General features: G+C 44.4%; 1 protein-coding gene, 1 long non-coding RNA gene and 1 other non-coding gene across 6 annotated transcripts; 1 reads left to right on the top strand and 2 right to left on the bottom strand.

Annotated features, from left to right (window-relative positions):
• Nucleotides 1–816: 816 nt before the first annotated feature.
• KPNA2 (karyopherin subunit alpha 2) lies at nucleotides 817–11249 on the bottom strand. 4 transcript variants are annotated; one of them, XM_058703436.1, is made up of 11 exons: nucleotides 11116–11249; nucleotides 9714–9790; nucleotides 9406–9543; nucleotides 7137–7225; nucleotides 6063–6331; nucleotides 5483–5577; nucleotides 5117–5380; nucleotides 4180–4413; nucleotides 3738–3920; nucleotides 2035–2184; nucleotides 817–1161 (listed from the first exon to the last, which is right to left on the bottom strand). In XM_058703436.1, exons 2-11 carry the CDS (start codon nucleotides 9786–9788, stop codon nucleotides 1069–1071), a joined length of 1590 nt encoding a protein of 529 aa, XP_058559419.1. In that variant the 5' UTR covers nucleotides 9789–9790; nucleotides 11116–11249; the 3' UTR covers nucleotides 817–1068. The 4 variants fall into 4 exon arrangements, with proteins under 4 accessions (XP_058559419.1, XP_058559422.1, XP_058559421.1 ...); XM_058703439.1 differs by having other exon boundaries at nucleotides 11120–11232; XM_058703438.1 differs by having other exon boundaries at nucleotides 9714–9811; nucleotides 11116–11231.
• Nucleotides 11250–12769: 1520 nt separating this feature from the next.
• On the bottom strand, nucleotides 12770–21543 carry LOC131497270 (uncharacterized). Its single transcript, XR_009254849.1, has 3 exons — nucleotides 21404–21543; nucleotides 14603–14714; nucleotides 12770–13432 (listed from the first exon to the last, which is right to left on the bottom strand). It is a non-coding gene; the product is annotated as an uncharacterized LOC131497270 (long non-coding RNA).
• On the top strand, nucleotides 15560–15632 carry TRNAR-CCG (transfer RNA arginine (anticodon CCG)). The gene has a single exon. It is a non-coding gene; the product is annotated as a tRNA-Arg (tRNA).
• Nucleotides 21544–23318: the final 1775 nt, after the last annotated feature.

Genomic DNA, 23318 nt, shown 5'->3' with positions numbered 1-23318 from the left:
TACACTGCTAATAGCATAACTAATCCTTATGGTGGCTTTCAATCCAGACAGTATGGGAGTACATGGGAATTAAATTCAAGAGGACATTTAGACCCCCACTCCTTACCAATTAAACACAACTTCTGGGTAAACTTTCCCAGGTGACGTCAAGGCACAGCTTTGAAACCATGTTCAGCCCTGAAGTTTGGGAGGAGTGAATTCCACTTCTTGCTCCGAGATACTGGTGATTAATTTTATTTTTTTTTAACGTTTATTATTGGGAGACACAGCATGAACATGGCAGGGGCTAAGACAGGGGGAGACACGGAATCCGAAGCGGGCTCCAAGCTCCGAGCTGTCAGCACAGAGCCGGATGCGGGGCTCAAACTCACAAACCGCGAGATCATGACCTGAGCCAAAGTCGGCCGCTTAACCGGCTGAGCCACCCAGGCGAGCCTAAATTTATTGTTTTTAATCCCATCTCCCTGGCCAGTGAGATTTAAGGAGATACTGGCTGAGGGCTTCTGGGAAATTTTGTTCATTTTTCTGTGAGAACTTCTGAAAAATTCTTTTCTAGCTGGTGTGTAGAGGATATGAAGTCTGGAAGCGCCAACAGCCATTATTTACAAAGCCGCAGCCGAGAACAAGTGGGCACTCAGAAGCGGGCGGGGAAAAAGTGATCACCCCTATATCCTTGATGACATCACAAACCTCACACCAGGCAACGTCTCCAACCAGAACCACACCTCTGGTTCATCACATTGGTTTGGCTGGATCACCCTTCGTGTGCAAGCTTAAGGACCCCAAATTAGAAAGCAGTACACAGAAACGGTGAAGTAAAGAAAAGGGTGGAATTTAATCTTTATTTACAGGACACCGCAAGATAGGAGATTCCACAGAGAAATAAGAAACCCACCGAGAGGAGAAGCTTCAGTTTGTACAGTTCAGAACTGTTCAAGTATAGTTTCCATTGTAAAAAGTGCTACAATAACAAAACACATTTAAAAAGAGTTTAGTAGAGAAAACAGTAAGACAAACTTCTACCAAACGTAGTACACAACAAACAACTTTGTGCCTCAGCTGTACAATCTAAAAGTTAAAGGTCCCGGGAGTGCCATCCTGAACTTGGAATGTGTAGCTTTCAGAGGTAGTTTCTGGCACAACATTTTGATCTTCTTCTTCCTGGAAGTATTAAAAAAACAAAACCAAACAATATAGTCCCGCAAGTATGGCACATTTCTAAGCAGCAGCCTGCCTAGAAGTCTGTATTTACTCCTAAGGTCTTCACCTACGTTACCCCTCTAATCAATCCTATAACGTATTTCAGTATTTCAAATAGTGATCGCAGAGCTGCTGAAAACTTGCCAATTCAGGAGTGCCTGGGAGAAGAAGATTCTGAATGGATTCAGGAATGCTACCACAAGAACAAAAAAAAAAAAGAGAAAAAAAGATTTTCTTCCCCACCCGCCACTTTCCAGGAGGAAATGAAAAGGCTTATTAACTCCTGAGTGTGGTGAAGGGGTTGGGCCCCTTCTCCATCAACTCCTACACAAACTTACTCTCCAGACATTCTAAAATCCCTATAAAGCTATTCATTTGAAAGTACAGTGGTGATTTAAAAAATTTTTTTAAATCTCTCAAGATATGATCATCAAGCCAAATATTTGAGGAGCAAACATATACATTATGTCCTACTCACACAGTGATATTTTGCTAAATTTAACAAGGTCACAAGGCTCATTTAAAAAGTGTAAGGAGGGGCGCCTGGGTGGCTCAGTCAGTTGAGCGTCCGACTTCAGCTCAGGCCATGGTCTCACGGTCTGTGAGTTCGAGCCCCGTGTCGGGCTCTATGCTGTCAGTTCATAGCCTGGAGCCTGCTCCCGAGATCCTGTGTCTCCCTCTCTCTCTCTCTGCGCCACCCCCCCCCCCCCCCATGCTCTGTCTCTATCAAAAAATGAATAAATGTTAAAAAGAAAAACAAGAGTAAGGAAAAACTCTTATGGGCTTGACTTTGTGTATTTTCCAACTTCTTGTTAACACTACCCTGTTACTCACCTCTACAGAGAAATACTTCTCAATCAAGTTTAATGAAGCTTTGTACACAGACTCATTTTCATGGTTTTGTAGAGCTTCAATTTTGTCCAAACCTCCGCATTCTTCAATCATTATACTGAGTTTCTCAGTTTCACCTAGTTTCTCAGCAGCCTAAAAAACATTCTCAGTTTACTTGAATTTACTGAATGTTCCATGTTAGTGATAAAAACAAAGTTTATGTTTGGCTGTTGATATATGTATCAGACATACACTTGGAAGTTCCTGCCAATAACCCTGTGAGATCATTTTATCTCCAGTTTACATTTTTTTAAAAATTCAAGGTGATCAGGTGCACCTCAGTGGCTCAGTCTGTTGAGCATCCAACTTCGGCTCAGGTCATGATCTCATGGCTTGTGAGTTCCAGCCTGGCATCAGGCTCTGTGCTGACAGCTCAGGGCCTGGAGCCTGCTTTGCATCTCTGTCTCCCTCTCTCTGCCCCTACCCCTCTCACGCTGTGTCTCTCTCTCTCTCTCTCAAAAATAAATAAACATTAAAAAAACAATTTTTTTTTTTAAATTCAAGGTGATGAGATCTGTACTTGCTCTCAGCAGCTACTTCTGGAGATCTCAGAGATCTTCCAAGTAGTTCTCAGTAATTTCTTTGCATCAAAATCATCCGGGCAAATTTAAAAATGACACCATATCGGGTTGCCTGGGTGGCTCGGTAGGTTAAGCGTTCGACTTCAGCTCAGGTCATGATCTCACGGTTCGTGGGTTCGAGCCCCGCGTCAGGCTCTGTGTTAACAGCTCAGAGCCTGGAGCCTGCTGTGGATTCTGTGTACCCTCCTCTTCTCTCTGCCCCTCCCTGCCCCTTGTACTCGGTCTCTCTCTTGCTCTCTCAAAAACAAACATTAAAAAAAAAAAAAAACCAAAACAAACCACTACATCCAGGTTCAATTGATCTTTGATGGGAACAGAAAATTACTGTTTCATAAAAGCACCTCAGATAACACCAAAGTGTAGTCAAGGTGGAGAACCACCATCTAAGGGCAAAGATGGCCTATGCTGCATAAAAACAAATTTCCCTGAATGGATTATTTGCTGACATCAAGAATTTACTAGTATAAAAATGATATTATGGCCTTTTTTAAAGTCCTCAAATTAGAAGATAAATATTTACAGATGAAAATAACTTACTTTCTTCAAAATAACTTAGAGAGGGCTTGGGTAAGGGAAAGTAGGAAAACAGGCCAAATGCTGACAAATTATTTATGCTGGATGATGAATACACCAAGCATCATCATTCTAGACTCAACTCTGTAGGTAAAATTTCCATAATCAGAAGTCGTTAGGTAGGACCTACCTCCCACCAACCACTGTGACTAAGTGCCACACGCTAGGTCAATTAGGAATGGAATCAGAAAAAAACCAATTAGATAACTAAGTCATCAAAATCTAATTTCACCAAAATTCAGTAGGATATTGGAGAATTAAAGATTCTTGACAAATTAGATGGGAATGAACAGTGTCCACATACGGATTTGATTTCAATTCAGGTCATCCACTTAGATCTCTTATAATCCCTTGTCACATCTTACCAAGAGTGTGGCCCACATTAAAATAGCCTTTCTAATTCTGTGGCCTACTAAGTAAACTTAGCTGCCCTACCCTGAGTTTAAATCACTTATCATCAAGCCCAAATTCCAATGCTACCTTAACACCTACCTGAAAGATGTTTGAAATGGCATCCAGAATAACCAGAATGATTTTGGTATCTTTTGCAGTTAAGAGGTTCATCAATGGTTCTATTATGCCACAGTGAACGAGGTATACGATCTGCTCCACTGTTCCGCCACTCGTATAGTTGGTCACAGCCCACACAGCTTCCTTTTGTGTCTTAAAGTCTGCCTGATAAACATAAGGAAACAAGTTTACTTCAGAAACGATTGTAAAACTAAAATTCCAGAAGTATTGTTTTAGAAAAACAAGGACACAAACTACCAACTGATTCCATCCAACCTTAAATGTAAGAGGTCACTGGCTACTATTTAGCAAAGAACTAGAAGGAGAACCAGCACTGGCACATCAAGAATCTTATCAAGCACAGCTCTACCAAGTGTCCATCCGTAAATACTAACATCCTTCGATTAAGTCAAGACTTCATCACCTTAGAGAGAACACCAACGAGGAATGGAACTAATCCATGATTCACAACTTGCTGTATCTGGTCCTGGCGACCAGCTGTGATGTTTGACATCGTCCACGTAGCTTCCTTCTGAATATTAGTTTTGGGGTTCGTTAGTAGGCTGGGAAAGACAGCAAGTGCTCCCGCATCTATTACAACCTGAGTCTGTTCATCTGTCCCAGTGACAATGTTTCCTATGGCTCTTAGCGCAGGAGTCTGAAAAGGAAATGTAGATGCCAGCTGTTAACTTTTATTTTTTCAGCACCGCTCCAGAAGTCTATACCCCAAAGGTTTTGTCAGGTCAGAGCCTCATCATGGCCCTAAAATAGGTAATATGTCAGTATCAGTTTATTAATTGACCATGCTTATGTTTTCTATTCTCATCTAAAAGTTAACTCGGGGCGGGGGGGGGGGAGGTGCCTGGGTAGCTCAGTCACAGTCAGTTAAGCATCCGACTTCAGCTCAGGTCATGATCTCACGGTTCGTGAGTTCAAGGCCCACGTTGGGCTCTGTGCTGACAACTTGGAGCCTGGAGCCTGCTTCGGATTCTGTGTCTTCCTCTCTCTCTGCCCTTTACCACCCACACTCTCAAACATAAATAAACACTCTCTCCCTCTGAAAAATAAACATTAAAAAAAAACTTAATGTTAACAACTGGGGCACCTGGGTGGCTCAGCTGGCTGACTGTCCAAATCTTGATTTCAGCTCAGGTCATGATCCAAGTGTCATGGGATCAAGCCCCCCATCTAGCTCCCCATGGAGCATGGAGGCTACTTAGGAATTCTCTCCCTCTGCCCCTTTCCCCTGGTCAAGCTCTCTCAAACTAACTAAACTAAACTAAGCTAAACAACCAACGAACTAACTAACTAACTAACGAACTAACTAAATAAATAAATAAATGATCAAGTTAACAGTTTACCACAATGGGCAATTCAGTAGCTCCTAGAAGCTTCACAAGTTGGGGCACAACTCCTGTTTTCACGACCATCTCAATCCGTTCATTTGGACCATCAGTAAGGTAGGAAATGGCCCAGCAGGTATCCGCTAATACTTCTGGATCATCATGATGCAGAAGACGAACTAAGGTAGGAAGAATCTGCTCAACAGCATCTAATGGGGGTGCAGGATTCTTGTTGCGACAAAGGTTTGAAAGTGTCCAAGTAAGGTTCCGTAAGTAACCACACTGAGGGGAAAGAAAAATGCAATGAGAGGTCCTCTGTATTTTGAGGAGATGGGAAAAACTGGAATCAAGAAGCGAGTAACCGGACTTATGTTAGTAACTTACTGCTAAAGAGGACATATCAGGAACAGCAAGGAGAGCCAACAGCGGGTCAACTGCACCATACTTGATAACCAAGTCTCGGAAAACTGAACCATCACCTAAACAAAGGCAAGGTTAATTTGTAAACTATTTTTCTAGCACCATTAGTGTACAGTGACTGAATGGGTCTTAACACAAAGACAACCCTGGGAAATCCCTAACTTACTTAGCCACCACTTTCACCCCTGATAAGCATGGGAAGCAAACAAACTTAAATCTTAACACACAGGTCACTATTACTTATGATAAGCCACTTCTTCCAACCTCAGTAGGATTAGAAACAATCAGTCAAGAGAATTTTAAATCTGGGGCGCCCGGGTGGCTCACTCGGTTAAGCATCCGACTTCGGTTCAGGTCACGATCTCAAAGTCAGAGAGTTCGAGCCTTGCCTTGGGCTCTGTGCTGACACCTCAGAGCCTGGGGCCTGCTTCAGATTCTGTGTCTCCCTCTCTCTCCCCCTCCCCCACTCACGCTCCCTCAAAAATAAACATTAAAAACAAAAAAAAAAACCTCTCTTAAAAAAATCTGTTTTAAATCCAAGTACCTGCAATGTTTCCTAGAGCCCATACAGCTTGCTCACTGATGTGGGCATGGGAAGAGGCCAACAGAGAAATGAATGCTGGGATAGCACCTCCATCTACCACAGCCTTGGTCTGTTCTGATGTACCGGAAGCAATGTTAGTGAGGGCCCAAGCAGATTCGAACTGAATGGGGCTACAATCAGTTCTGCCCAAGAAGGACACAAATTTTGGAATCAAACCAGCTCGGATTATGTTGTCTATGGGAGGCTGTTTTTCCCTAGAAAGCAGTTTCCTAAGGGTAAGCAAAAAGAAAAATGAAAGTTGAGGAGGAATAACAAAAGTTTGTGTAAAAATCGATTTAAAATGCAATTCAAGAGTTTAGAACTATAGATAACCTTTTAAAGTCATGCAATAATGTTGAGATATCATGGAATTTAAGAGGAGATTAACAGACTGGTTGCAATGGTGCTACCCAGGTGGTGTCTTTAACTACCTTTTATCCAAAATTGAAGAATTACCGGTAATGGAAATTAGCCTCTTCGCTGCATCCGCGGAAACTACTTTAGATGTTGTCACTTTAAAATTTCGGCAGTCTGACAGAATTACACTACCAGTGGGGTGATCTGTGTTTCCCTAACTACTGGTGAGGTTAAACATCCTTTCCTTCATCATTTGTCACTTGGATTTTTGAGCACACTGTCAAACTATAGAAATTATTAAATCTTTCTGTTACAAATGTCACAAAATATTTGCGTTTGATGGAAAGTGAGTAAATGCACCATTCTAAATGCACGTGCCAATCCCACTTACTGATTCCTTTCTCTGACACCACTTTGAAATGCCACTTTGACAAAACTTTGTAATTTACTTAAAAGGTATACCAAAAGGTTGACAGTGATTATCACTGGGGGTGGGTGAGACTTGAGGCAATTACAAAATTACAGTTTCACCTACGGAAAGACTCTAGTGAAATCAGGCTTTTGGCCAAATTAACCTTTATTTTACCCATGCCATCTGTCTCTTTCCCAATAACAACAAAAATCTAAAAAGGCTGGTATCTTAGTGATGTCATTCATGCTACAGCCGAAAAGACTTACCTAGCAGCTTGAGTAGCCTGGAGCTGGCTTTCCAAATTGTTGCTATTTATGCCTTTGACAATGTCATCAACAGACCAATTGACAGTGCCCTGCAAGGACAGTGGGATCAATTTTGCAAATTATCATTTTTAAGATTAAATATAAACAAGAAAATCTCTACCTGGCACTGTGAAGACCTCTTCTGTGAAGACCTTTTTAAAATCAGTTACTGTAAGTTTAGACTTATGCGGAACTGTGGCCGTTAACTAAATATCCATTATTTTAGATGTAGAAGAGCACTCAAACTTGGTATTATGAATCTCTGGAATCTCCAATTATGGAGTATTAAAGCATTTTGTCACTAAAAGAGGAGACTGTGAACAATCTAGTAAATTAAATTAGAGCAGTTTGGACGTTGTTCTACATTAGTCTCAATCACCCACATTCAGATACGCTATCAGGGAGAAAAGGATGCAGTTATATAGGCAACGTGCTGGGAATTTTCTCATGTAAGCTTCTAATCTATGCATTTCCACAGTACAGTGCTACAGGAATGGCTCATGTTGTGAACACCACAGAAGAGCCTGAGAACCAGTACTATAGTTAACTCAAAAAGACAGTGCCCCTTCTTCCATAAGAGCTTACAACTTAGTAAGGGAAATGTGAAAAATAGACACCATAAGTGGCAAATATACACACATTCACTCTCCATTTGTGATGCACAGCTGGGGTGCTATGCGAATTCTGAAAAGGGGACATTTTTCCTACCAGGTTGATCAAGGAGTGCTGTAAGAAGATAGGATTTGAATATAGTACTCTACAGATAGCACATAGATACTATTTCATGAAAAAAAAATATTTGGGGCTCTAAAGGAAAGCATAATGTAAAAAAAGCAGGAAAGTTCCCAGTATCTTTTAAAGATAAAAAAAAAAAAAAAAAGATAATCTGAAAGTCTAAGATGGATCAAATTTACAAAAATAAACCTTTCAGGGGCACCTGGCTGGCTCTGTTAGCAGAGCATGCAACTCTTGATCTCGGGGTTGTGAGTTTGAGCCCCACGTTGGGTGTGGAAATTACTCAAAAATAAAATCTTCAAATAAAACTTCCAAGAATATGGATTTTGAGGTGTGTGGGTGACTCAGGTTAAGCGTCCAAAACGATTTAGGTTCAGGTCATGATCTCACACTTGGGGAGATCAAGCCCTCATCAGGCTCTGCACTGATAGCACGGAGTTGCTCGGGCTTCCCTCTCTTCCTCCATGTCTCTCCCACAAGCGCATGTGCGCTCGCTCTCTCTCTCAAAATAAACGTTAAAAAAAAAACCTACCAAAGTTTTTTCAGCAGAGAAATAACAAGTCCAAACAGCATATCAAGAATATTTTTAGGTATATAGTGTGTGGCACAGAATGAAGGAAAAGATAAATTAGAAGATCACTGAAAATATTGCAGGAGAGGGGCACCTGGGCGGCTGAGTCAGTTAAGCGCTGGACTTCGGCTCAGGTCATGATCTCGTGGTTCGTGAATTCAAGCCCCTCATTGGGCTCTGTGCTGACAGCTCAGAGCCTGGAGCCTGCTTCAGTTCTGTGTCTCTCTCTCTCTGCCCCTCCCCTGCTCATGCTCCGTCTCTCTCTCTCTTTCAAAAATAAACATTAAAAAAAGTTTTCTTGGGGCGCCTGGATGGCTCAGTCGGTTGAGTGTCTGACTACGGCTTGGGTCATGATCTCACAGTCCGTGGGTTCGAGCCCCGCGTCGGGCTCTGTGCTGACAGCTCAGAGCCTGGAGCCTGTTTCGGATTCTGTGTTTCCCTCTTTCTCTGACCCTCCCTTGTTCATGCTCGCTCTCTCTCTGTCTCAAAAATAAATAAAATGTTAAAAAAATTAAAAAAAAAAAAAAAGTTTTCTTTTAAATATCTCAGGAGGAAAAACATCTGAACAAACATGGTGGAAAATACAAAAAATAGAGAACAATCAAAAAATTGAAAAACGATTGGTTCTGGACACACTAGCTTTCATTTAACACTGGAATGGCCAGTCAAGGTACCCAACTGGTGGCTAGAAATGCAGGGAAACCTCAAGGGAGTTTAGAGCTAAAGGAGACCTTGGAATCAGTTATGGAGAGTGGGCAAGAAAGAAGACAACTCATTAGAATTACTGATTGGGGGACAGAAAAAAAGATCTTCGCAAAGTTGATCGTTAAAACCATTAGGCTAGGAACGTTATTTAAATTTCTAAGAAAAGCACCATATTGATCTTCTGAATCGACCATAACTCATAACCTACTACATACTTACCTGGTTGTTGCGGTTTTCCTGCAGTGGGGAAGTTGCGTCATCAGGAAACGAGCTTACGTTTCTCCTTTTCAGCATCTGGTCATCCTTCTTAGCTTTCCTCAGCTCCACGTTAACTTCTATTCGGCGGCGCCTCATTTCCTTGAAAAAAGATACACCACTTCACCTATCGTCTTCACCTATCGTATCAGTTTTTCTGGCCAAGTGAGAGCACTTATTTCAAATTTCCTGCAAGTTTTGACCCCTTCCCAAGTGTCTTTGCATTAAAAAAAAAAAAAAAATAGCATAGGAAAGCAACAGAAGGTACTCACTGTACTGTCTTTCCCCTTGTTCTTGAATCTGTTAAGGCGGGCAGCTGGTGAATTAGCATTCTCGTTGGTGGACATGGCTGTGAAACAAAGGGAGAAAGCTAGAAGACGGAGGAAAGGAAAGATTTCTCCTTCATCATTTTGCTTTGTCAGTAAGAGCAGCACTAACAGAATCATCAGGCATGTATTGCATCCATACTTGTCTATTAGAGGAGCAACTTCCTCCTTCAGCACTATGAAGCACTGAACTGGCCAAACTGTAGTGGTCCCCTCCCCTCCCAAGGGCTGAGACTTCCTGGAGCAGGGCTGTCCATCAGAAATAGAGTGCAAGCTGTATAAATTTAAATTTCCAGGTCTGCATTTTTCAAAAAGCAACAAATGAAATTAATTTTAACGTCTTATTTAACCCAACACACCCAATATATTCTCATTTCAACGTGTTATAATATTTCGAGCCATTGAGATATTTTACACTTTCTTCATACTAATCCTCCGAAATCTTGAAATCCTGTGCGTACTTTAAGCTTACAGCATATCCCAATTTGGACCAGCCACTTGGGTTGGCTGGCTACCACACTGGGCAGTGCAATTGGACTATTTCAATTAAATAGTTAATTGAAGACAAAGTAGGAGAACTGAGCTCACAGTTAAAACCAATGTCCTAGGGGAAATAAATCCAATATCCATCCTCTGGAGGCTCTATCTACTGTTTTTAAGTGGCCAAAATAGGTACATTCTCCACACTTGAAAATTAAGGAGAAACCTGGCTCCTCATTACACTACGGAACCTTCCCTAACATTTCCTGTCCACACTGAAAACTTGAGACGCAGTTGTCCACCTTCAGCATCTCATTTCATTTCCAGAAATTTCGAGTGAATGCACTTAATCAGGCGGATCTCAACTGTGCTTCATTCAGACTGAGATCTTCAAGAGCAATCGCCAAAAAGTGCCAAGTACAAGTCCCCTTTACAATTTGTTAGCTTTCATTCCGTGTTCTTTGACGAAACGGTGTCACAGCCCGCCCTGGGCCTACGTATTAAGAGAGAGTTCTTCCAACTGCCACCCCCATCGCCAGGCCCTGCCCCTGCCCCCACCCGGGAAGACGCAGCGGGGAACGGGCCGCCTCCCCGGACTCTAGCCCTCGGGCCTCACCGATTTGCCGGGCCGCGATGCGCAAGGGCTCTCCGCTGCGGTTCGCACAGCCGCGGCGCCCTAAAGCCCAAGCACTCGCATCGCAAAACAGCCGCTTCGTCAACGAACGACGCCCCCGAGGCCTCGTCAACGAGGGAGGCCAAAGCCAGGTCGGGCGTGTACTCGGGCCCTCCCCTCCCGCCACCCGCAAGCGGAGCGCGGCCCGCAGGCCTGCCGTTATCGCTCCGGCCGGACCCCGGCCCGAGTTCGTACCTACACGGCCGGCTCAGGATTCCACAAGAGGCGGTGCGGGGCGCGCAGGGTGCAGGTCAGCTGCCCTGAAAACGTCCACCACGGCTCAGCCCAAAGACGGTGTGGCTCGTGCTGCCGGCCGGCGCGATTTAAATTTCCCGGTGTCCCCGCACTCCGATTGGCTGGTTCGAGTCTACGCCGTGTGCCCATTGGCGGATTTGAAAAACACGTTAGGGGGGTTGGTCATAGGGCCAAGAAGAAGAGAGGATAGCATCGCGAGATATGGGAGCGGCCGGGCAATCCCAGAGCACTTTGCAGTTCGGAGAGGAAAGACTCCAGATCCCAGCATGCAGCGGGCAAGTTCTCCGCCCTGCTTTGGCCCGAACCTCGGGTCTTTGCAGGGAGATTATGCAAGTGACGTCGCTCGCTGCTCGTTTGCCTGGGCGGCTGCTTCAACCAAAACACCACAAACGATTTCCAAAATGATTCCCTTTAAAAACCTTGACATAGAGGAGGTAGATTAAAAAAAAAAAAAATCTTGATATAGAAACATACCGCTATGCGTTTTTTCCCTGCTAGGACACAGAAGGAACTTGGCAGGGGTTTCTGACCATTATGGAGAGAAGGGATAAGGCAGGCTTGTGTTACATTTTTTAGTTTTAATTTTTTTTAGCTTGTGTCGTAAAAGACTGCACAGAAGCCACAAATATGCTAACAAAAGGCTTTGTATGGCTTTTTCTTCAGACACTCATTTATTTTTAAATAATTTCAAATACAGAAGAATTACAAATCTTGATGCAGATTTGCCAAATTTTAATATTTTGCCACCTTTGCTATTTCTCTATGTACACACACGTGCATGTGTGTATAATACATGTATGGCTTTTACATTAACTTTCCAAACCATTTGAGAGTAACTTTCAGAAATCATGTCCAAATACTCCAAATACTTCAGTGTGTATCTTCTCTTTTTTTAAGTTTATTTATTTTGAGAGCACAAGAGGGGGAGGGGCAGAGAGAGAAGGGGAGAGAATCCCAAGCAGGCTCCACACTATCAGCACAGACCCGACTTGGGACTCAATCTCACAAACCATGAGATCATGATCTGAGCCGAGATCAAGAGTCAGTTGCTTAACCTTCTGAGACACCCACATCCCCCTTCAGTGCGTATCTTCTAATGACATTCTCTTATATGACCACATCACAGTCATCAAATTCAGGACAAATGAATTTTTTTTTTTTTTTTAGTAATCTCTACACCCAATGTGGGGCTCAAACTCATGGCCTAGAGATCAAGAGTCACATGCTATCCTGGCTAAGCCAGCCAGGGACCCCAGGACAACTGAACTTTGATGCTATCATTTATTATATAGTCTGTGTTCAAGTTTTGACAATTGTTCCAATGTGTTCTATGTGGTATTTTACACATTTCTGAATAACACGTTTGCATTCTTTTGCCGTGTACTTTTTTTAAAAGCATCGTGAGTGGTTATCAGAGCATCAGAATTAAATCTTTTTGGTTTTCTTTCTGGAATTTTTTTTTTTTTTTTGTATTCTTAAAAGGGTGTTTTTAGAAATGTTGTACTGGTTTATTTTTTAATATTAATAAATTCACTACAAATTATTTATGATAAATAAATTCATCTATTGTTGAAGGCATTTTGCCAGCCTCACTCATTGTGTCGCAGCCATGGGATTCATAGACGGTTGATTCTACTCCCACCTACTCAAGCAGCATGATCCCATCCCCCTAAGTGCAAAAATGTGAAAGGAATTCACCCCGAAACCGGTCACTGCAAGGGATTCTCTTGGCTACTGTGAATGGTTTAGAAGCAGGCATGTGACCTAAATTCATTCAGTTGGGAAGCCTATGCCTTTTGTTTAATGACTGGAGGTAGGAAAGCAGGCTCTGTTCTTCTGAACTGGGGGATGTGAGGCCTAGACATCTGAATAGGACAGTTGTAGAGAAACTATGAAAGCTCTGATCAACAGCCTGCCCTACCTCTGAAGGTTGCAATTATATAACTTTGCAATTTTGTCATCCGACACACTTTCTTGGTTGTTTAAGCTGGTTATATCAGGTTTTCTTTTGCTTCAAAATACAGAGTACTATGTGCCCAAAGCTGTTCTAAATGTTTTACATATATTAATACATCTAATCTTCACAACTCTGTGTTGTAGCATTATTATTACCTGTACCATTTCACAGAAGAGAAGACTGAATCGTGAGTGGTTAAGTAGCTTGTCCTGGTTCACACAGTCAGTAAATGGCAGACGGGATTCCGACCCAGGCTGCCAGGCTCTCAACCACTATTCTATACCCTCACCTGAAAACAACCTGAAACAGAAATACAATGTGGAATCTGAGAGAGTTGCCTTTGAAAGATACAACGTTCCCCTGGGGTAACCATAGACCTTCCCTCTTAGCTCTTCTAGTTTGGATGGAGATTCAGGAGAGAGCCTTGACTGGCCAGGGCCAATCAGTACCTTCCATCCCCAGACACAGGAATTAGTTTGGTGATAAAGATGCAGCATAGTGCAATAAAATGTCTACGGAGGCCTTTGAGTGTGAGATATCCTCTCTCTTCTACAGGACTGTTTGTGCTAATAGTATAGCTTGAAACTGCTTTCAGGGAAGCAAACCCCAGTGTGCCCAAGTCTGAATAGTCTGTCAAATTGTTCTTTCAAGTAAAAACTATGTTCCACTGAAGAAGTTAGTTTAGCCTGCAACTCAAACATCACACAATTGTTTTTTCTTCAAGAGAAAACCATTGTGGGGTGCTTGGCTGACTTAGTTCCTAGAGCCGGCAACTCTTGACCTCGGGGGTTGTGAGTTCGAGCCCCAGCTGAGGTTGGAGATTGCTTACAAATGAAATGTTTAAAAAAAAAAAAAAAAAAAAAGTGCAGGGGCACCTGGGTGGCTCAGTCGGTTAAGTGTCCAACGTCAGCTCAGGTCGTGAGTTAGCGCCCTGCGTTGGGCTCTGTGCTGACAGCTCAGAGCCTGGAGCCTGTTTCAAATTCTGTGTCTCCCTCTCTCTCTCTCCCCCCCCAAAAAAACATTAAAAAAACACTTTTTAAAATAAAAAAAGTGCAAAAACAAAGAGTCAACCATTGTATTTTGGTATGTGGTAGAAATGATTTATGCATATTTTGTCACACAAAATATTAAAAAGGTGTGCACTCAAGTGTGGGGATTTAATACAATTGACAATTCTTACAATCATCAAGGATATTCTTAAGTGAAGCTGGCTATCTCCACCCCCACCTTTGCCAGGGCACAAACATGAAGGATGACTATTACTACTTTGGTTCCACTGCCGCGGTTCACTGAGATGTGAGTTTTACCCACTATCATTTCTGCACCACCAATGCTAAATGATGAGTGAATTGTTATTTACTAAATAGCGTCCTAGTTTTCATTAAAAGCATTTCCTGAACGACTCAGGGTCCACAGGCAATAAAAGTGACATACTGACACACAGACACATAAAATTTGAAAGATACATACCAATACGTTAACAGCGGTAAGCTCCAAATGATAGAATCATAGTCAATTTCAGTTTTCTTCATTTGGTTTACGCATACTTTATACAAGTTTACAACTAACAGGCGTTAGGTGTCTAAGGAGAAAACGAAATTGTGTATTTTTAAAAACCACGAATGCAGCATCTTTACATGCAACACGCATGGACATACTGGGCGTGGAAACAAAGTCTCTAAGTCTTTATCCAAGACCTGGGATGGGATAAAAACAAAATCCATATTATTTTTGTATTGACGGACGTTGTTAAATCCATTTTCCCTTTAATCCGGAGGGAAAGAAGAGACAAGGGAGGAAAATGGATGTAAATGAGTAAGGGAGAAGGGCAGATTTGGGGGAGAAAAAAAACACCTGTTCACCCTGGAATCCCCCAACAGTCCCCAGCACATAATAGTTTATCACAATGCTGTATGTAGAATAACTGCAGGAAAGAAAGGGGAGGAGGAGCTATAAGGGACGGGAAGGTGGCGGGTGTGCAGGTGAGGAAGGACCTCAGGCTCTGCGACAGGCGGCACTAGGCGGTCCCAGGGAACTTTGTAAAATGCAGACGCCCGGGCCCAGCCAGGGAATCAGAACGGAGGGAGGACAGGCATTGGAATTTCGTTTAAAGTTCCCCAAGAGCGCGGAATGCGCAGCCAGGACAGACGACCTTCCGAGAAGAACCGTACAGGTAGGAGGCCGCCCGGAGCCGCCCGCGTGCCGGCCACGCAGCCCCGGGGGCTGTGGGGCAGGCAAGGCCACGCGCAGGCGCACGGGGCCGCGGGCGACGGGCCGGGCTCAGCGCAGGGGGGCGCAGGCGCGCGGGGCCGCCGCTGGGGGCGGCTCCCAAATCGTACGGCGCCCGTCTCGAGGCCGCGGAGCTCGGGGCGGGGCGCGATGATGGCATCGCGTAAGGAGACGGTGTGAGAACCCGGATCCTGTGGTGACCCAGTGGCCTAATGGATAAGGCATCAGCCTCCGGAGCTGGGGATTGTGGGTTCGAGTCCCATCTGGGTCGCACGGAGATTAGTTTTGGTGGAGAGAAAGGCGGTGATGGGCACTGACGGCAGTGAAGTAGATTTTGAATTGTGGTCACTTCACGTCTCTACAGGGATCTCCGAAACAACTGTATTTACAAGTTAGGAAATGTATGTCCGCGCTTTAAAAATACCGCAGTTGGGACCTTGCGAATGAAGGGTGAGATGGGGGCCAAGAGAGGAGCGTTTAACTTCTGCTCAGATTATAATGGCTTCTTATTAAAAGAAAAAAATCATTAGAAAGCACGAACTAGACACATGGCATTACCTCTTTTTGTCCACCGTTTCAAGCGTAGCATGGACAGCCACACATCCAAAACCTCCCCATCCTAATCCAGAAGGGTAGTGTGAGTAAATCCAACTGTGCTGGCTCCAAACGGATTTCTTTTCAGTACTAAGGAGAATTTATTGAGAAGCAACAGTGCTGTTGCAACGGACAAATATAATAAACATTTTACGGTTTCTATTCTGAAGCGTTATGAACAACAAATTGTAGTTAGGACCTATGTTTTTGGGGGTATGTGTAGGGGTGTGTGTGTGTGTGTGTGTGTGTGTGTGTATGTGTTTGGTTTGCAAATTAATGTAGTAAAAGAAATACAGAGTTTAATCTTTTCAGACCGGTTCAGTTGACCAGCTTGAAAATTTTAAACTCTTCTTGCAAAACTTGTACCAGAGGAATATCCCTGAGTTAATTCCCTACTCTTTAAAAACAACTAAATACTAAATGCGATGTGCCATCCGGGATTTCAACCTGAAACAGGAAAAGGATGTTAGTGGGAAAAACAGTAATGTACCAATGTTGATTTCTTCATTATGTCAAATGTACATGGTAATATAAGACATTAACATTAGAGGAAACTGGGTGCACGGTATATGCGAGCCCGCTGTTCTACCTTTGCAACTTCCGTGTAAATCTGACATTATTCCAAAGTTAAAATTTTATTAAGAGCTCAACAAACGATGGAGAAATGTAACTGATATCTTTACCCCCTTTTTAAGATTAGGAATGTAGTGGTGAATTTTTAAACCAGAACTCATTGATAAAGATCAGATAAATTTCAGCATCTGGGGACATTGGACAGTGACAATGCCTCCCGGGTTCCCAAAGGCAAGATGGCTCTCCTAACAGAATACCCATCCCCAAGGACTGGGCAGGACAAACTCCTCACTGGTTCTCTGCCCTTCTGACTTTTGACTGGCCTGCTTAGGCTTCCAGAGTGCTCACCTGACTCTCCCACGCCATTCCTCTCCTTCAACCTCCTTCTCAGCCTAGCTCCTTCTCTAAGGTAAATGTTTTGTGGCTCACTCACCACGGTTCATTTAGCTAAAGTTAGCAAACATTGAGTGGCTACTGAAACCCCCAGACTCAGGTCACTTAATGCAAATTCCACACTTTCCTCTCCCCTCACTGCTGTCATCTCCTCCGTTTCTTCCCTTTCCCGTGTCAGATGCAGACTTGTCCTCCTCCAGTCACAGCCCAATCCCTTTCTGACCTTGCGCTGAACCCATCCGCTCCCTCCTTAGGAAACGTGTCTGGCACTCAGTGGACCCTCAAAAGGTAGTAGCCCATTAACATCCCTCTTGCTTATGCCTTTAGCTTGCCCCATTACTGGCTCTTTCCTCTGAGCCCAGAAACGCTCTCCAGTTTCTCCATTCCTTAAAAGCTCACCCTTGGTCCTGGGTATCTTGCACGAGTCCTGGGGTGCTCCCTCTGTGCAGCCTGGGGGCTTCATTGGCAGTCCCCACGTGTCCAGTGTCCCCTTTTACCCCACCTGCCATGCTCTCCTCACTCTCCTGCTGATGGGCAAACTCCTTGAAGGTGACCTCAATAATAAACATTTATTATTTTTTAATTTTTAATGTTTATTTATTTTTGAGAGAGAGAGAGAGAGAGGCAAAGAGAGAGAGAGAGAGACACAATCTGAAGCAGGCTCTAGATTCTGAGCTATCAGCACAGAGCCCAGTGTGGGGCTCAAACCCGCCAACCATGAGATCATGGCCTGAGCTGAAGTTGGATGCTTAACCAACTGAATCATCCAGGCACCTCTCGAAGGTGACCTTTTAATTGGCAAATTTAAGAAACACCTTTCCTGGGGTGCCCGGGTGGCTCAGTCGGTTACACGTCCAACTCTAGATTTCAGCTTAAATCCTGATCTCGTGGTTCCTGAGATCAAGCCCCTCCTAGGGCTCTGCACTGACCACACGGAGCCTGCATGGGAGTCTCCCTCTGCCTCTCCCCCACCCACCCTCTCTCTCAATAAATAAACTTAAAATTAAAAAAAAAACAAAACACCTTTCCAATTCTTATCTTCCTTAACTTTACCCCCAAGTTTGAAGTTCTTGACCAATCCTTCCTTTTTTTTTTTAAATATGATTCTTTTTTTCTTTGTAAGTAAGCTATGTGCCCAACGTGGGGCTTGAATTCACGACCTTGGCATGTTCTACCAACTGAGCCAACCAGGAGCCCTGACCAGTCCTTCCTTCTGGAAACACATTCTTTCCCCAGACTTCCAGGAAATCCCATTTCCTCAGTTTTCCAAACAACTTCTCAGGCTCCTTTGCCAGTTCCCTCTAGGTGCCAACAATGGAAACCAACCAGCTCAACCCAAGCCAAGCAAATGATAATTCTTGGGAAAGACATGGGGGAAGAGAGGTGCTCGCTAAATAGCGGGGCAAAGCTGGACCACCCCGCTTGGGGACCGGCAAGAATCAAAGACACACGAACGGCCCCCCAAAAAGTAAGAAGCTGAAAGCACAGCGACTCTCAGAGCCAGAAACACCGGGTCAGGAGGCCGCCACTGCTGTCATCATTGGCACTTGTCACTTGGCTAGAGCTGTAATAAGTCTCATCCTACGGCCACCTGCTCCAGAATCCAGGTTCCGGCCAAGTGCTTGGGGCCCAGCTCGGGGCATGGATTTTCCTCCTGTCGGAGGAATTACCACAGGGGAATTACCCTCCCACCAAGTCATCCGTTAAGGCAAAGAGGTAACTCCTTACAAGGAAAAAGAGGCATGGGTGTTGGCTAGCCATTGAAGCACCTCTACCTTTCCTCAGCATGAAATTTGTACATTTCGATTTTAGTAATCCATATTAATTGGTCTATCACTACTGTTGATTTTAGGTGACATAGACCAGGATTTTTTTTTTTTTCTCATTGAACTTTGTCTTAATGGGTTTCAAAATTCTGAGACAGATTTTTGGGCAAGTCCTTTCCATTAAAAATTGCTGATTTTAAAAACTAGTAACTTGGGGCATCTGGGTGGCTCAGTCCGTTAAGTACCCAACCCTTGATTTCGGCTCAGGTCATGATCTCACGGTTCGTGAGTTTGAGCCCTGAGTCAGACTCTGCGCTGACAGTGTGGAACCTGCACAGGGTTCTCTCTCCCCATCTCTGCCTGTCTGATTCTCTCTCTCTCTCTCTCTCTCTCTCTCAAAAATAAATAGGGACACCTGAGTGGCTCAGTCGGTTGAATCTCTGACTTCAGCTCAGGTCATGATCTGCAGTTTGTGAGTTCAAGCCCCATGTGGGGCTCTGTGCTGACAGTCCAGGGCTTGGAGCCTGCTTCAGATTCTATGGCTCCCTCTCTCTCTCTGCCCCTCCCCTGCTCGAGCTCTGTCTCTTTCTCTCTCTCAAAAGTAAATGAACATTTAAAAAAAGAAAAAAATTGCCACTTGTTGAGTTAAAAATCATAAATAAATAAATAAACACTAAAAAAAATCCCTAGTAACTTAAAACTGCCACACACACACACACACACACACGGTCCACACCTTTCCTTCTGAAGGTTTTCTGATGCATCATTATCTGCAACTAGTCTTTTGCTATGACACGGAAATAGACAATTGAGACAAAGAGTTCTGAGACCACTCTTCCACTGCTGATTAAGATTGGGGTGGCAGGTATTGGGGATAATATCTACTTAGCCTTCTGAGCCCTCTGGGCAGACTTGAGACCTTGCCAGCTGCCTTCCTGTCTGCTGCTTTGATGACACTCACAGCAACCGTTTGTCTCCCGTCACGGACAGCAAAACGACCTGGACAGGGATAGTCACAGAAGCTCTCAACACACACGGGCTTGCCAGGAACCGTATCAGTGATGGCAGCATCCCCAGATTTCCAGAATTTGCGGCCACCTTCCAGTTTTTTCCAAGAAAGACAATCCACCTTCTCCTTCAGCTGGGCAAAGGTACAAGCAACGTGCACCGGGTGCCTATGCACACAGGTGAACCCGGATGGTTCCGGATAATCACCTGAGCCATGAAGCCATGCTGCTTCCACTGGTGGATCATTTTTGCTGTTGCCAGCCACTTTGCCGTGATGGACATCTTTGGCAGACACATTTTTGAGAGAGACAGAGCACGAGCAGGGGACGGGCAGAGAGAGAGGGAGACACAGAATCGGAAGCAGGCTCCAGGCTCTGAGCCGTCAGCACAGACCCCGACGCGGGACTCGAACTCACTAACCGCGAGATCATGACCTGAGCCCAAAGTCAGACGCTTAACCGACTGAGCCACCCAGGCGCCCCTGGCAGACACGTTCTTGACATTGAAGCCTACGTTGTCCCCAGGAAGAGCTTCACTCAAAGCTTCATGGTACATTTCAACAGTTTACTCTTTTCCCAGAGCTTCAGGCGATGAGGTTCCCCTGCACTGCCCTGTTATGGGGGACTTTCTATCCCCCGAACCAAGCCATGTTAGCACCTGGCTCCACCGTGCCGTCACCATTCCAACCAGAAGTTGGCACAAATGCCACTGTCAGGCTTGGAGCCAATTTTCTTAATGTAGGTGTAGATTTCCTTAATGTTCTCATATCTCTTCTGGCTGTAGGGAGGGTCCTGTAGGCCCACTCTGCTAACACCACAATTAGTTGTTTTGCACCCCGTGTGTAATCCAGACGAGCATGCTCACTGGTCTGCCCATTCTTGGAGGCACCTGCTTCAAATTCACCAGCACTGGCAGCAACAATCAGGGCAGCACAGTCGGCCTGCGATAGGCCTGTGATCATGTTTTTGATAAAGTCTCTGTGCCCTGGGGCATTAGTGATGGTAACCTAATACTTGCTGTTTTCTGGTTGTTGCGGTTTTTTTTAAATTTTTTACAATCTATTTATTTATTTTGAGAGAGACAGAGACAGCATGAGCAGGAGCCAGGGAGAACGAGAGGGAGAGAAAGAGGGAATCCCAAGCAGGCTTCTCACTGTCAGCACAGACCCCGACGCGGGGCTCGAACTCACGGACCATGAGATCATGACCTGAGCCGAAGGTCAGACACTTAACTGACTGAGCCCCCATATTAGAGCACCCCTAATACTTGCTGCTTTCAATGGCGATACTACACTCAGCTTTCAGTTTATCCAAGACCCAGGCATAGTTGAAGGAGTCCTTTCCCGTCTCAGCAGACTCCCTCTCAAATTTTTCAATGGTCCAGGAGTGATACGCCTGCCCAAATCTACACATCCGATAATGGTGATATCGATGGAAGTCTTTTCCTTTCCCGTTTTGGCTTAGATTTAGTGGTGGATTTCAGGACACCTGTTTTCTGGCAGTAAACTTATGCCCCCCCCCAAAAAAAAACCCCACTAGATTGTGAATTTTTAAAGATCACAGACTCTCATTACGTTTCAGAATATAAGGTGTGTGTCCTTGACATTATACAAAGAATAATCTGGCCCCCTAATATTGCCCAAATCTAAGAACTCTCTTAGAGGCTTGACAAACAGGGATGGTCTGAATATGTTACTGGTGTTACTTACGAAAAAACACTGCAGGGCTTCACCAGTTGTCCCATTTCCTATCATTTTTCCTTTGTCCCCAAACAGTCTCAGGGCCAAACTGAGGAGTTGGTCAAAGGTGTTTCCAAATAGGCATCTGGGGGTGCTCAGAGTAAGCTTGGTAGGAAGCTGCCCTTGCTGAGGCCCTTGCTGAGTCTAGTGCCTGGTTGTGCAGCCCCAGCATCACCATGGGAGGCAGGCTGGCATGCGAGGCAACAATGGCAGAACCCAAAAAAGCTGGAATTTGTTGTGTAGTATATAAGCGGGGATGTTTGTACCCACTGGCATTATATTACTGTGGGCCCGGTTATTTAGAGAAATCCATGTTCCCCATGGAAAAGATATATTATACCTAGACCCTATTAATAGCATCCTTAATAAATGGAAGAATATGGCAAAATTCAGATATTTGAACTTTTTGCATAAAATTCTCCCTTTCCTTTTAATTGAGTTAGACAAATACCAGCCTTTTGCCAGGATCATGACTTTTTTTTTTTTTTTAACATTTATTTATTATTTTTGAGACAGAGAGAGAGCATGAACGGGGGAGGGTCAGAGAGAGAGGGAGACACAGAATCTGAAACAGGCTCCAGGCTCTGAGCAGTCAGCACAGAGCCCGACACGGGGCTCGAACTCACAGACCGTGAGATCGTGACCTGAGCCAAAGTTGGACGCTTAACCGACTGAGCCACCCAGGCGCCCCTGGATCATGACTTTTTGATCTCTACCCCCAATGTGGGGCTCAAACTCATGACCCTGAGATCAAGAGTCGCATGCTCCACCAACTGAGCCAGCCAGGCGTCCTGATTTATTTAAAATTTTTTTTTAACGTTTTATTTATTTTTGAGACAGAGAGAGACAGAGCATGAACGGGGGAGGGGCAGAGAGAGAGGGAGACACAGAATCGGAAACAGGCTCCAGGCTCTGAGCCATCAGCCCAGAGCCCGACGCAGGGCTCGAACTCACGGACCGAGAGATCGTGACCTGAGCCGAAGTCAGACGCCCAACCGACTGAGCCAGCCAGGCGCCCCCTGATTTATTTTAAATTATAGGCTGTTCTATTTGGGGGTTAAAAACCTAATTGCTACCAACATATAACATACAAAGAGAAAAGTCATGTATCGTAAGCATGCAGTTCAACCATGTTCACAAACTGAGCACACTTGTATAACCAGCACCCAGATCGAGAAAGGGGATATTACTCACTGCAGAAGCCCCCCCCTGACCTCTTCCAATCACTACCTCCTCCAGGGTGACCAGTAGCCTTATTTCTAACAGCCTTGGTTAGTTGTGCCTCTTTTTGTACTGGATCACTTTGGAATTTAAAATGTTTTAAGATTTTATTAGGCACAGCTGTTTGTTAGTATTGTACCAGTCTGAGTTTTCAAAATTCATTTACGAGTGTCAGAACAAGGGCCAGAGTTCATATTAAAATGCAATCCAGTAATATAAATATTCAGAATTATCATACTTTGAAATTTACCAGATTCCCGTATTAAAACTACAGTAAAGTTAACATTTTTCTCTACTCTTCTCAGAAGCCCCACATAAGCAACAAGAGGAAGGAGAAGAAGAACCACATGCAACATCATCAGTGGAACTAGGAGGAGACATCTGAAACCCCTCAAGTAAAAGGAGAGAGGGCTACCAAAAGCAGGGAGGAACTAACAGATTACAGGATGCTCGTGGCCGCAGATGTTAGGAAAGGCCAGCAGAGGGCGCTTCTCCAAAGGGAGGGTCACAACCCGAGAAGCAAAACAATAATCCCTTGTTTGCAATGACAAGACTGGGGTGTGTGGACAGCGACTCGTCCTCACGGGGACAGATCCATGTTCTGGGTATGGGTTTGCCTTCCCTGCCTGCCGTGTGTCCGCTCGCACCACCATTCCTGGACTTA

Source organism: Neofelis nebulosa, chromosome 16, assembly GCF_028018385.1.
Source record: "Neofelis nebulosa isolate mNeoNeb1 chromosome 16, mNeoNeb1.pri, whole genome shotgun sequence".
NCBI classification, from domain to species: Eukaryota; Metazoa; Chordata; class Mammalia; order Carnivora; family Felidae; genus Neofelis; species Neofelis nebulosa.
Note: the sequence above shows the minus strand (reverse complement) of the source record. Positions and strands in the feature narration are given on the sequence as shown.

Coding starts and splice junctions, on each gene's coding strand:
- KPNA2 (XM_058703436.1), bottom strand. CDS start 9,788: ATGTCCACCAACGAGAATGCTAATTCACCAGCTGCCCGCCTTAACAGA. Junction 9,544..9,713: donor ACAAGGGGAAAGACAGTACA/GTGAGTACCTTC, acceptor TCTTTTTTCAAG/GAAATGAGGCGCCGCCGAAT. Junction 7,226..9,405: donor AGGAAAACCGCAACAACCAG/GTAAGTATGTAG, acceptor CTGTCCTTGCAG/GGCACTGTCAATTGGTCTGT.